Source organism: Trichomycterus rosablanca, chromosome 2 (genome assembly GCF_030014385.1).
Source record: "Trichomycterus rosablanca isolate fTriRos1 chromosome 2, fTriRos1.hap1, whole genome shotgun sequence".
Lineage (NCBI taxonomy): Eukaryota > Metazoa > Chordata > Actinopteri > Siluriformes > Trichomycteridae > Trichomycterus > Trichomycterus rosablanca.
Genome location: NC_085989.1, coordinates 25,103,464 through 25,118,182, shown reverse-complemented (window position 1 = coordinate 25,118,182; position 14,719 = coordinate 25,103,464). Strand labels below are relative to the sequence as shown.

General features: G+C 36.8%; 1 protein-coding gene across 1 annotated transcript; it reads right to left on the bottom strand.

Moving 5' to 3' along the window:
• Nucleotides 1-7: 7 nt before the first annotated feature.
• On the bottom strand, nucleotides 8-12,869 carry LOC134307370 (protein phosphatase 1 regulatory subunit 36). The gene is made up of 11 exons (XM_062990460.1): nucleotides 12,792-12,869; nucleotides 10,283-10,347; nucleotides 10,103-10,183; nucleotides 9,294-9,430; nucleotides 9,038-9,107; nucleotides 8,847-8,945; nucleotides 5,826-5,966; nucleotides 4,369-4,411; nucleotides 2,453-2,661; nucleotides 440-634; nucleotides 8-318 (listed from the first exon to the last, which is right to left on the bottom strand). Exons 1-11 carry the CDS (start codon nucleotides 12,813-12,815, stop codon nucleotides 48-50), a joined length of 1,335 nt encoding a protein of 444 aa, XP_062846530.1. The 5' UTR covers nucleotides 12,816-12,869; the 3' UTR covers nucleotides 8-47.
• Between the last annotated feature and the right edge of the window lie 1,850 nt (nucleotides 12,870-14,719).

Sequence of the window (14,719 nt, the reverse complement as noted above, 5' to 3'; positions counted from 1 at the left end):
CAATATATTTACTATTTGTAGTGACACACAAAACACATCAGTGAAGTTTATTCTGTGTCTGAGGACAGTGCCTCCGTGGTGGCTCTTGAAGTCACAGTGCGAGCCCGGCTGAGCCTGCTGCTCTTGCCTGCTGTTGTCGTCGTGGACCTCTGGAGCATGATCGAGGCCTTCCTGCCTTTAAAATGTGTTTCCAGATTTTTCTCATCTTCATCAAGATCACTGTCTCTATCATCTGCTTCCCCGTCCTTCTTCTTGGCTCCATGCGGCATCAGTGTGGTGTAGCTGAACTGGCTCAATGGCTTTCCCAGTATACCAAAGCTGAGAGCCCAGGCAAAAGAGGGAAAGAGGTTACACATGGACAGTGAATATAAAATAAGTACAGTTCTAAATATGGAACCTAATTTTCAAGTAATTTGAACTGCAGTTCATTATTTGTCACCTGCAAGAGGCCAGCTGTTGGCTGAGCTCCTCCATCAGAACATCTGTGTCTATGAGTTCATCTGTCTTTTGCTTGGGAAGGCTGGAGCTCTGAAAAAGATATGCAGACTTTTCTCGTGTCGAAGGCAGAAGGGACACCAGAAGGGGTGAGCGCTGGGACAATGCAGACCTCGGGGCTGGTCGAAGCTGAGACTTCCTGAATCAGAAGATTGGTTGTTATTTTTTTGTTATGAAAGGAATGTTTTATTAGGTAAGGAAATGAAACATTTTATTAGAAAAGGAAATGCATTTATTCCCCTTCCCCCTAAACCAGACATGTATGTATAAACTTAATACACCGCCATTATATTATCAAAACAAAATAAAGAATACCACAATGAAGTTACATATATGAATTATATTGTCCTGCTGTTAGCCCCCATATCCACAATATATGCCAGAAAAGGCTGTCAAATACTATAAAATTTCTCAGTGGACCCCCTGACAGTATATCTAATCTTCTCTAGTTTGAGATGATTAATAATTTCTGTAAACCACTGGCTGTATGTAAGTGGAGCTGAATCCTTCAATTTGAACAATATAAATCTCCTTGCCAATACTAATTTCTTTCCAGTAATGCTGCTATTCTCCAGTGCCACACCAAACAAGGCAATAACAGAGATGGGTCAATTACTCTCCCAAAAATCCTAGATCTCCCTTAAATCTGAGAAAGTCTCAAAGATTGTACGCCAGAGTATATGGAGCTTTGGACATTTCCAAAACATATGCAGTAGAGAGGCTGGGGTCTGCCTTCATCGGTCACATGCAGGATCTATGTCTGCCCTCCCTAATCCTAGAGAGTGAATGACCGCATGTCTTAGACAAATAGGTGAGGAGAAAATTTCCTGTATTATTTTGTGGCAAACTTCTGATATAGTTTGGTAGAAATCTGATTCCCATTTGCCTTTAAGAAGGGGTCCAGTGGTGTCGAATCGTCAAGCAGGCTGTACATTGTACTTCTAGCTTTCCTATTAGTGGGGTTGCAGTTAAAAACTGAGTCCAATAGAGTAGTAGGAGGGTGTACTGGAAAGCAGTCTACTTTGTATTTTTTAACCAAGTCCCATCTGTTGACTTTTCTGAGTCATGTGACTACTACCAATTTGTGAGGAGCCACCACCTCATATGGGAAAAGGGCACTTCCTGCCCCTTTGTATATCAAAAAGGTACTGCATAGACTGGTGATTCACATTCATCATTATGACCAATTTTTATGTGGTTGCTTACTTGTACGTTGTTACCTAAAAAGGTCACAAGTTCTCATATTTATGTGTAACATAATTCGAGCCAATGACCTGAGTGAGTGACATGTTACGTAATCACACTAAATCGCTGATTAAAAAGTGGCATGGCATGAGACAAAGAACAAACGTCATATAGGCAGGTATATTTGGGCACCTGACTTGTTTGGACCATGAGCTTGTTGCCGATCCCATTCCAAAACAATGAATAATAAAGATTACCCTCCTTGTGGATATAACCGATTTTCCCCAATAATTTTGAATTGTGTCTTTTGCCCATTCAGTCTAAATAGTATTGGTCTGATACTGATGCTGCCTTCCCAACAATGCTCCATTTGATTCTGGGCAATTTTGGCCACACAGTGTGTTTTCGATTATTTACAAGCCTTTCCATAACAACCAGGAACTAGCTCAAGAGTTACTGTAATAAAATGCCTGATGCCTGATGTCACAGATGCCACAGATGCCTGAGAGTGACTAGTGTTGACAGTAAGAACTGAAATGCTGTTCCTCCCACCCACTGAGCTGGATGCGTTATGCTCTTTGGAATTCAGGGTAATTTTTAAACAGGTTTAAGCAAGTCATTTCTACTCATTAGTCATGTAACAAAGACAGCAGCAGGAAACAATGCTTCCAGTTTTACATGTTCTACAATACAGCATGCCTGCAAAAGTGTGACTTATGAAGGTCAGTATTACGTTTGTTTAGGTACTTTGTGAGGTACTTGTGTATCCAACCTGATGTTTGTGACAGATTTTCTATTTCCAGCCTCAGACTGGCTTTTAGTCTTGGAGGTCTCCTGCAATTCTTCCTCCTCGCTTTGTGCCCTCAGTGCTGGATTGAATGTGTCAGAACGTAACAAGGTCCCAATCTCAGCCTGGATCTCCTTCAGACCTTGTCTTTCAAAAGTAACCCATGCCACATAGATGAAGAAGCTGTACAGACACTGACATAAAAATCCAAAATCCAAATTTTAGTAAACTCCTAATTTCTCTGTTAATATAACAGTACATAACAGAAGCCAAAGGGTGATTGTTTCATTTGATTAATAAAATGTTATGTCCAAGCTTATATTTAGAGCCTCATTGAAGTACAACTTAAAAAGAAGACACTGCTCAGCTCAGCCAGCTTACTGTCTGTGAGGAGTTTGACATGTTTACCACTGTTTCTGGTTGGATTTTTACTTTAAGGTACTCTGGTTTCCACCCACCTTCAACAACACACAATATATAACAACTCCTAATTGCCCCTGTATGTGTGTGTGAGTGTAAGTGGTGCCCTGCAATGGACTGGCACCCTGTTCAGGATGTATATCCACCCTGTCCAGCCTGTATATGTGGCCAGTGTTTCAAGGTGGTGATAAACCCACTGTGACCCTGATCAGCAACAAATGGAACTGAATTGTATCTTGTAATTACAAGTAAAACTAATTTAATGTATCGTAATCTAATTATGTACCATTAATGAATTTTAAATGTGCACTTTATGCATTTATCCATGTGCAGAAATACATATTAAAGATACAAAAAACATAATCTTGATATTACCATACTTAGAAAGTACTTTTACTTCTGAGAGTTTACATTTTAAGTACTGTATCAAAATAGATAGCATCGGTGCATTGATAGTATATTGATAGTACAATATAATAAACATTCTCATTGTATGGCCATAAGTATGTGGACACTCCTCCTAATTATTGAGTTAAGGTGTTTCAGCCACTCTCCTTGCTAATTTAGTGTATAAAACTTATTGACAAAAAATATATTTTATGCTTTCATCTTGTGGCAATGGTTTCAGAAATGCCCTTTACTGCCCCAGTTTGACTGTGCTCCTGTACATAAAGTGAGGTTATTAAAGACATTGTCAAATGAGTTTGGTGTGAAGGAACTTTGGTGGCTTGCATAAAGCCCTGATTGGAACACTGTACACCCTAGGAAGAAATCCAAATGTTGTCCAGCATCAATGAATGACCTTACAGATGCTCTTACCTCTTGGGCACAAATTCCTACAGACACACTTTAAAATATTGTGGAAAGCCTTTCCAGAACAAAGTAGCCTGTGACATCTGCAAAGTGGGGACCAACACTATACGCACACTATATGGTTTTTGAATGTGATGTTTATTATGTTCATGTCCACATACTATTGACCACAGAGTTTTATACAACTCTAGCAACCTGTATTAATTTATATTTTTTGTCTGTTCAGTTTTGGTATGTTCTCCCCAATTCATCTTGAGTGATTGTAAATGAGTTTGTCCAGAATGTATTCCCTGAGGTTCAAGGACTCACTACAACCAGGTTACTGGATACTAAACAATGCCAACTGCATAACCTTATGCCTTACTTACAATACCAACAGCATAATCATGGAAATGTTTATATATAACTACCTATTATAGGAGCATTTTGAGAAAGCAAGTACAGGAAATAGTGTCAAAATGTATGTTAGTGGTAACCACTACTACAGATATTAGCTTGAAAAATACTGAACCTTTTTATTATTGAAAAAATGCATTTTCCAAAAAGAGGATAGCAAATATAATTTATAAAATGAATGATAGTCTGTGATATCATAAACGAAAGTAATCTAAAAAGTTACACCAGTCTAACATGATTTAAACACATCTTATTTTCTTATTTTTACTAACCTCATACAGCTGCCTGTCTTGGTAAGTGGACGACACCCTGCTTCTGTGGACATGAAATATAATGTGTTATATAACTCTGAGCTTAGACAGCAGCTGTTAGATTATGGAAAGAGATTCATTTTTAAACTACTTAAGCAGCCATATATTAGGAGCCCTGAATGTACTGTATGTGCCGCACAAACTGCTCCCGCAATGCAATGAAGTCACAGCAAATGCAGCGTTTTAATTTTTAACATAGAGCAATGCCATAATGTGTTTTTGTTATTGAAGAACAAAACCCCAGAAAAGTTTGTATATGATGCAATAAAAAGAATCTGTTATTTATACCTTAAATTAACTCACAAAATTACTTTTAATGCTTTGGCTGACTAAACTGATTGTATTTTGTAAATAAAAACAAACGTTGAATTTGATACCTGCAGTACACTCAGAAACAAGTTACATATATAAGTTACTAAAGTCTCAGCAATAAAGGGTCTTGTCTCACTATTTGTGCCAAACCTTGTGAGAGAATTGTCAATCACTTACAATGGAACATGTTTTTAACACAAGATTGCAATTTATTTAGGTCTTGCACCATCTACCGTACATAGTAGTGTGAAAAGATTCAGGGAATCCAGAAAAATCTCAAACTGTGTAGGGCAAGGCCAGTAACCACCACTGAGTGTGTGTGACCTTTGAGCTTTCAGATGGTATTGCATGAGAAACAATCATGCTACTGTGATAGATATAGCCACATGGGCTTGAGAGTACTTTGGAAAACTGTTGTCACTTAACAGACTCCTGCTGCATCAAGAAATGCAACCTGAAAATTTCAAAGAGAAAGCCAACATCATTAACTGACAGTAAAAATTATTTCAGCTTGTTTTGGGGAAATGTTGGGTTCTCCATGCCAAAAACAGGGAAGACAATGCCAGGACTTATTCTGTATGCACTACTACAGCGTGGCTTCATAGACAAAGAGAGTGTGTGTTGGACTGGTCTGCCTGCAATGGAAATGTATGCTCCATCATGAAGAGGTGAATCGGACAGTGGCAACCACATACTGGTGAGCAGCTTAAGTTTTGTGTAAAGCACTTGCAAAGCAACAGTTAGTATAATCTATTCCCAAATGTGATGTGTAAAAAAAGTGTAATTAATAGTAAAAGTTATGTAACAGTGATAAATATGCCTCTGTCACAACTTTTTAAGTGTGTTACGGGTTTTTAATAAAATATTTGGTGATAAAGTGTTTTTTTTATTGTTCTTTTGTCAGTTAAGTAAAGGTTTAAGAGAAAGTCACAGATTATTGACTTTATGTTCCAACTTTTCTATAAATGACTTTAATAGATTTTCCATGCCTGGACTACTTACCACAAAAATTTAGAACTGGGAAATTTACAAGTCATTTAAATAATCAACAGTTTAGCACCTTAACCACTGTTACCATAGTAGCATTGGTTGAAATTGGCACTGACCTGCCACAGGCCATGTGATGATGTTGAGAGAGGCCTATTCCCAGCACCAGACTGGAGTAACAGGAGGCCACGTGCATCTTGGCCAGCTCCACTTTAGCATTTGCCTCTGCCATTATCTGACTCTTTGTCACACTCTGCTCCCTAAGACCAGCAGAAAGAGGATCAGGTTAATCCAGATTTCCAATTAGCCCTCACTAGTGCAGTAGGTCAGGGTAATGCTAGCATTGTCAAGATATGTAGTGTAATGAAATGTCACTGTAATAAGGATGAGGCTTCATGAATCTAACCGTATTAACAGTGCCGTGAAAAAGTATTTCCCCCCTTCCAAATGTCTTCTTTTTTTGCATATTTATCACACTTACATGTTTTAGCTCATCAAACAAGTAAACACAAAATGCCTTTTTTCCAATGATTATTTAATTTATTGAAGGAAGAATGCTGTCCAACTCTACTTGGCCCTATGGGGAAATGTAATTGCTAAATCGACCAGTTAATCAGATTTATTTGACTGTTGGGATCAATTTCAGTAGCCACATCCAGGCGTGTTTACTGCCGGAACTGTGGAATCTAAACATCACTTAAATAAAACTTATCTGGCTATGTGAAGCAAGCTAGAAGAAAGCAGCACATGATACCACATTATGAAGAGATTAAAATACAGATGTGAAACAGTGTTATTAAATCAACCAGTCTGGATCTTTTTGGAAAACATTGGTTCTGTTACATCCGGCTTAAAGCTAACACTGCATTAAATCATAGGAACATCATACCAACAGTCAAACATGACAGTGATAGTGTGATGGTCTAGGGTTGCTTTGCTTTGACATTAAACTTGTGAACTGATGAATCTTGTGTAACGTGTAACTACAGTTTTTGTCATGATTGTAACCAAATTGTGTGTTAAAATCCTAATAAATAAATAATAAAAAAAATCGGCTTAAAAATAATTACTAACTGGTTCGTCTTGATCAGAGTTACAGTAGATCCAGTGCCAGCTGGAAACACTAAGCACAAGCCAGGAATACATGCTTGGCAGCAGCATCTAATAAACTTAAATAAAAATGTTTGGTTACAAGTTTATCCTACTTTTGAAGTTGTTTATTCAAGTCTATTTTTTGTCAAATTCTTTCCAAAATTTTAAATCTGGGAGGCTGATAAAACATGTTAATTCTTTGCAAATAACTGCAGCTCATACGATAGCACTGGGCAGATCACCATGTGTGGAGAGAACACTTACTGTTCTCGTCTGTACACAAGTGTACAGTAGTAGTTTCACTCAAAGATCAAAGCCAACTATGCTCTATTAAATTTCCAGCCACAGAGGGTAATAGCATTGTTGGTTATCTAACTTACAATCCACTTGCAATAGGACAAACATTCTTCAGTTGTGCCACTTAAAAGCACTGCACTTTCTGATTATAAATGAACAGAAAACAGCCTATTGTACAGAACAATTCAGTGTTCCACAAAATATAAAAATTACAAGTCTGGTCCAATAACAGTTACATCAATTGAGTGTATACACTGATCAGCCATAACATTAAAACCACCTCCTTGTTTCTACACTCACTGTCCATTTTTTCAGCTCCACTTACCATATAAATACCATATTGTAGTTCTACAATTACTGACTGTAGTCCATCTGTTTCTCTGTATGCTTATAGTTATTCATTCATAGTCATTATTTTACAATTCTTGAAATTTAATCCTTGAACACATTCCCTCTCTTAAATCAGTAAGGACCAGTACTATATTTTAAGAATGTGACATGTAAAAATGATACTACAGTAGAGCCAATTATTTATTTAAGATTTTTTACATCACATTCCCAGTGGCTCAAAGGTTTACACATCTGTGGTTGGTATTTAGTAGCACTGTCTTTAAATAGTTTAACTTGGGCCAAAATTTTTGGGTAGCCTTCCAAAGCTACAAACTTCTCACTATAAGCTGCTGGGATTTTTGCTCATTCCTCCTGACAGACCTGGTGTAACTGAGTTAGGTTTGTAGGCCTCCTTGCTCACACAAGCTTCTTCAGTTCTCCCCAAAAATTTTGATTGATGATGATGATTCAAGGTCAGAGCATGATATGTCCACTGCATTACCTTTAATTAAAGGACCGATTTATTAGGACCCATTTATGTGCTGATGTCTTCAAATGTTGCCTCAATATATCCACATGATGTTCTTCAGCATAAGGCCATCTATCCAGTGTTCCAGTCCCTCCTGCAGCACAGCATCCCCACAACATAGTGCTGCTGTGCTTCCCTTCATACATACTGTAACAAAGGTCATTATGGCCAAACAGTTTCTTTTTGTTTCATCAGACCAGAGAATATTTCTCTTTATATTCATGTGCAGTTGCAAACTGAATCTTTTTATGGTGGTTTTGGAGCAGCGGCTTCTTCTGTACTGAGTGACCTGTCAGGTCATGTCAATACAGGACATGTTTTACTGTTGATGTAAATACTTTTGTATCTCTTTCTTCCAGCATGGTCACAAGGTCATTTGCTGTTGTTATTGGATTGATTTGTATTTTTCTAACCAAAGTACGCTCACCCCCAAAAATCAAGAATGTGTACTCTTCCTGAACTGTATGATGGCTGCGTGGCCCCATGCTATTTTATATATGGCAGATTGTTTTCCCATGATGTCAAGCAAAGAGGCAAGTGGGCCTTAAAATACTGCCACATGTACACCTTCAATTAAATTATGTCAAGATTTTATCATTTTCTGGAATTTTCCAAGCAAATTAAATGTGCAGTCATCTTGGTGTAAACTTCTGACCCACTGGAATTTTGTAATAGTGACTTATAAGTGATATGAAATGATCTGTTTCTTTCTAAACTTTCTAAAACTATAATTTATTGACATGAAATCTGTTAAGGGGATGGGTATGAGTTTTAATGACTTCAGCCTTAGTGTATCTAAGATAGTAATCCATAAAATACGAGCAGTTAAGTGTATTCCCTTTCAAACAGATCCAGCTTTTACATAGCACTTAATCTCCAACTTTAAACTTACACCATGAGGGGATTAGGCTGCTGTGCCAGTGCTTTCCTCTGCCAGTGACAATGCAGGTACAGCAAGAGTCCAGTTAAAAACTTGTCCAGCTCTCTACTCCTGCAAATGATATAAATAAATTATCAATCTACCTGTTAACGTAGAGTCACCCTTAATTTAGCTAGTGATAATATGAAGGACAAGCAACGTACTCTATCACTTTCATAAAACATTTTGGAATAGGCAGGGCTTCCTTATCCTGCACCAAAGAGGCCGCCACTTCTGCAATACATGAATTAAACACACAACTTGCATAAGTTATATAGTTGCATAATTATCATTGAATAATTTTGTACTGCATCACTGTTTGGTGTAAATGGACCATTTCTATTAAAATACTACTGTGAACCTTGATCACTTTACATGTTCTACTATCATGTTTATACTATAAGACTGTATGGGACCTACGTTTAATATCCTCAATGGTGACCAAGTCTCCTTGTAAGCGTTGTGCACGAACCCTGTAAGCGTTCATCTCAGCAGGTCCAACAGTCTTTCTCAGACCAGAGCTCCCTCCTTTGGCTGATTGCTGGCATTGTGAGATCCTTTACAAATTCAATACACAGTAATTAGTTATTTTGCTCCAACCACAATTTTACATTAACACAATTTTATAAAACATACTGGTGCATATTTATTTTTACATTTCAAAATAAAATTTCTAACCCCCAATCATTTAAAGTCTTCAAACTACAGTAGATAACCAACGGTTGAGTTTTGTAGCTTAAGCTTAAGTTTGGAAAGGAAACCCAATCTGTTCTTTCTTTGTTGTTTTAAAATATTGTTGCCCTGAAATTTTACAAAAAATGTGATAGTAAAAGACTAAATCATGTTTACCATACTAAAACTCATTTACATTAATGACTAAACCTTTTTTCTTCATACACTACATGGCTAAAATATGTTGAGACCCATTTTAAGTAATACTTTTTTATTTAAATAGAAGCATACAACCATTGATCTAAATAACTGTCCATAAGAAGCATCATGGTGTGAGTTTAAATGGCCAAACTGCCACCATAAAACTAATCAATGTTTGTTGCTAATTGAAGGCAAATCTACACCATCTTGTTCTAACATCCTTTCTGAAAGCCTTTCTGAAATTATGCTGTTATAGATCAGCATGTGATCATCATTATTTTAGATTTGATCCACTAAATTCTGTCCATGTATTGTAGGTCTACATTAACTGAAACCTGTAACAAAACCTGGTTTACCTTTCCAGATGCTTCCTAATATGCTCTTGGTAGGAAGATGTTGTTCTTCTTTTTGCTTTAATCTTCACAGAAGTGTTGAAACTGTTGAATAAATATATGAAGCCTTATGAAATAATTATGGTAATTGACTATGTTATAAAATTTAAATGACCAATATTGCTATATCAGCTAATGACTCACCAGGTGAACTCCAGGTTTTGAGTTTCATCGTTCCAGTCCCATTTTCCAGGTGGAGGAATACTCACCTTATAAAGGGAAATGTTAAATTTAATGTAATTTATTCAGCTGGTATTTCGAGAGTGCAGCTGTTGGCAAATGTGTTTAATTTCACAAAGTTCTTTTACTGGGCACCAGTTCAGCACCGGTTCATCACAGCTATGAAACACTATTTTTGCAAGGTCTTTTTCTGTAAGTGCAGCTGCACATACATTTTCAGCCAAACGTCTGATACTACTTGTCAAAATGCTTCTATTTTGCATTTTTCTTATATAAGAAGTATATAATTAAATGTTTTACATTACAAAAATAAAATAATCAGCATATCAAGTTAAGTGAAAAGTTTTATTTATATATTTTTTATTTCTAATTGTGAGCAATGATTGCTAATGTATTCACTTAAATGATCTTTTAATGAGTAGACAGAAACAACAGGCTTAAAATGAGCTTCAATGGAGATTCATGGAATAATGATCTTTTGTACAAAGAAACTGACATGATTTATTTCACAAATAAAATGTCACAACAGGTCAAACTTTAGGGTGTGCAATTTTTTTGTATTTACAGAGGAGTTTTCTTGTGTTTATTTTTCATGTAGATTGTTATAACTAATTTAACAAAAATAAACGAGTTCCTACATGTTACCCCAATTTACTCCATTTCATCAAAACATGTATGTAGGTGGTGTGTGTACTTTTAATTGCTTTAAATCTGGGTGATTAAATAGGTGAGTGTGTGATGTCCTGTGATAGACTGGTACCCTATCTACAACATATCTCCACCTTTAGCCTAGTGTTTTAGTTAGGCTCTGGACCTACTGCAACCCTGATTCAGTTAAAGCAAGTATTCAAGAGCACTTTAAAATATTGTTAAGTATCCAGTCAACTTACTGGAATGTCTTTGAGAGATGAAATAAACATACTATATCCTTCAAGCTGTAACTGCAGACATAATTTAAACCAAGGACAGGCTGTGAAACAGCCACACTACTTGTTGTGCCACTGTACTGCCCTAGCTGTTATTTGTTTGTTTAAAAAATAGGAATTAAGAATAAAAATTAAGTATAATTATTTGTCATTTATTCAAAGACATAATCATAATGTTGCATGGCAATAGTAATCAGTTAAAATTGTTTTTGTTGCCCATTAAAGTGAAGCCTCTTTATGTTGTGCCCCAAGGCTTTATTAATGTAACATCAAAACAAAATTTTATTAGGTACTTAATTTACCATGTGATCAATTTAAATAACTATTAAAACATTTTCTTTGCACTGCTGAGATTCGAGTGTAAACCTCAGCTGTACCGCTGACATGGCCAGGCGTACAACAAATCTGGAACATTAGTTTTTACAAAACAAATACTGAAAGTCTTTAACTTGAACTTAAAAAAATATGACAATATCTTTAAAATAAAAGTAATTTTTATTTTAAATATAAATTTGAATTGTTCACTTCAATTATGGAATCATTTTTAAGAAATGATTTAAATTTAAAATGTATGTTGTAAGCTATATTTTTATATTTGAGGTCTTCTGTTTTTCAGTTGCACATTTCTTGTTTTTAGTTTCATATCATTTTTTTATTTATTTTTTACAGTTTCAGATCTCTGTTTTTCAGTTTAGACTTTTGTCCCTGATCTGGACTGAGTGGGCGCTTGGCAGTCTGCGGCCATCCTGTGGCCAGAGTGGAGCGGTACAAGTGGAGGAGGCTTGCAGGATGTAACAGTAAATTGGAAATAAACAGTAAAGAGAGATAAGGGAAAATATGTTTTTTGCAAAAAAGAAAAAAAAGTTTTATTTACGTTTTTATGACTAAAAATGCAAAAATATTTTTGTCAAGATGTAAGTAAGTATGCACAACAACATTAAAACGGGCCAGAGGAATTCTGGAAACAAGTTCTATTTACTTCTTCAATCACCAAAAGCATGTGTGCATAAAAAGGAGCAGAATTGTATTAAAAGAAGACACAGTCAAATGTTAGTCAAAGTGGTGGATTAATTATGCTTTGGGTTATTGTGGTAGCCAGTGGCACTGGAAACATTAGCACAGGTAAGACTGGAGTCCACAAATTAAAAGTAGATTCTGAATGCAAACGAGACACAGTTAATAACCTGAAGCTGAAAAAAGACTTGCGTCTATAACAGGAAAAACGACTTAAAAATCGTATTGACTACTTCAAAACAAGACGGCCCAAAATCAGAACCAGATTAGCACTGCAGAGAGAAGCTAGTGAAATGACCTGAAACAGAAAGACTTCTCAAAGTAAAAGTGCACCCACCACAATTACTATTTTTATTTAATAAAATATTAAGCTACTGTGCAATAACATTTGTAGCAAGTATTACTTTTTTTAAAGAGATATCTGCAGAGGTGCCGGCAAAGTTTTTAGAGCCAAATGTTTAAAAAATACATATGTACTGTGTTCAAGTTATAAGAACAGCTTTAAGAACTTTATAAATAAACTCAGTTCTCACCGTTTCCTTTGGTGGCTGCGGCATCTTCTCCAAACTACAGTGTTAAGAGCGTTTTGTTTACACTGCGGGAATGTAGCGCCAGTATCTTAGCAACAGCCAATCACACACGGGCATGAGTTGTCCACGATGGTCAGATGGCTGGACATGGAAGTAATTACATATGTAGTATTTAATTTATACCCTAATGATTTGTGTGTGTGTGTGTGTGTGTGTGTGTGTGTGTGTGTGTGTGCGCGCGCCCCACGTCATATTGGCACTGATCGGTGCCAAAATACCACTGCAGCTGAACCAATTTGCATTGATAATCGAATAGTGCATAAACTAGCTACAACACAGCTGCACAAACATCTTTGACTGATTATAAATAACTCCATTCAAATCTTTATAATACAATAAAGCACTATATAGTGTTTTTTTTTTTTATTTCTAGCTCATGTATTTTATTTTATAATGATTAACTTGAGTACGCGGTATTTAAATGACTGTATACACTTTTAAATACACCGATCTGCCATAACATTAAAACCACCTTCTGGATTCTACATACACTAACCATTTTATCAGCTCCACTTACCATATAGAAGCACTTTGTAGTTCTACAATTACTGACTGTAATTCATCTATTTCTCTGCATGCTTTTTTTAGCCTGCTTTCACCCTGTTCTTCAATGGTTAGGACCCCCACAGGACCACCACAGAGCAGGTATTATTTAGGTAGTGGATCATTCTCAGCACTGCAGTGACAATGACATGGTGGTGGTGTGTTAGTTTGTGTTGTGTTGATATGAATGGATCAGACACAGCAGCGCTGCTGGAGTTTTTAAATACCGTGTCCACTCACTGTCCACTCTATTAGACACTCCTACCTAGTTGGTCCACCTTGTAGATGTAAAGTCAGAGATGATCGCTCATCTATTGCTGCTGTTCGAGTTGGTCATCTTCTAGACCTTCATCAGTGGTCACAGGACGCTGCCCATGGGGCGCTGTTGGCTGGATATTTTTGGTTGATGGACTATTGTCAGTCCAGCAGTGACAGTGAGGTGTTTAAAAACTCCATCAGCATTGCTGTGTCTTATTCAGTCATACCAGCACAACACAGGGTCCTGACCATTGAAGAACAGGGTGAAAGCATGCTAAAAAAAAAGTATGTAGAGAAACAGATGGACTACAGTCAGTAATTGTAGAACTTCAGAGTGCTTCTATATGGTAAGTGGAGCTGATAAAATGGACAGTGAGTGTAGAAACAAGAAGGTGGTCATAATGTTATGTCTAATTGGTGTATTTAAGTTTGGTTATTTAACATTTTGGTTACTGAGGCACCACCACTGCTGGAGGGCAGCAGTTGACAAGTTAAAATCTCGAAGTCCAGCACATACTAGTTTAGATGTATTGGCCAATGCCACTATAACCATATAGGTTCTACAAATATGTAAATATTGTAATGAATACACTTCAAATGAAAAGACACTTGGTATCTTTTTTACTTTTCAGTTAAAAGGAGGAGAGGAGGAAATTTTCCCCTGCATTCTTACCCATCTCCATGTTCTTGTCACTGAGAAACACACCATAGCATGATGCTGCCACCATCATGTTTCACCACAGGGATGGTATTAATCAGGTGATGTGCAGTACCTGTTTTTTGCCAGACAGTGTTTGCTGTTCTGCCCAAGAGTTTGATTGTTATCTCACCAGACCAGATAATGTTTTTTTTTTTTTTACTTTTTTACATGACTTGTAGCAAACTTTAAACAGGTGGTCATATGTCTTTAACTCAACACTGGTTTTAGTCTTGCAGCTGCCGTAGGGGCTGATTTATGAAGTGGTGCAGAAATGGCTGTGTACCAGCAGGTTCTCGGAACTCTGCACAGGACATGTGGAACATGTTTTGTGTGGCTCTCTTATCTCCCTGACCAATGCCCTTCTTGCCAA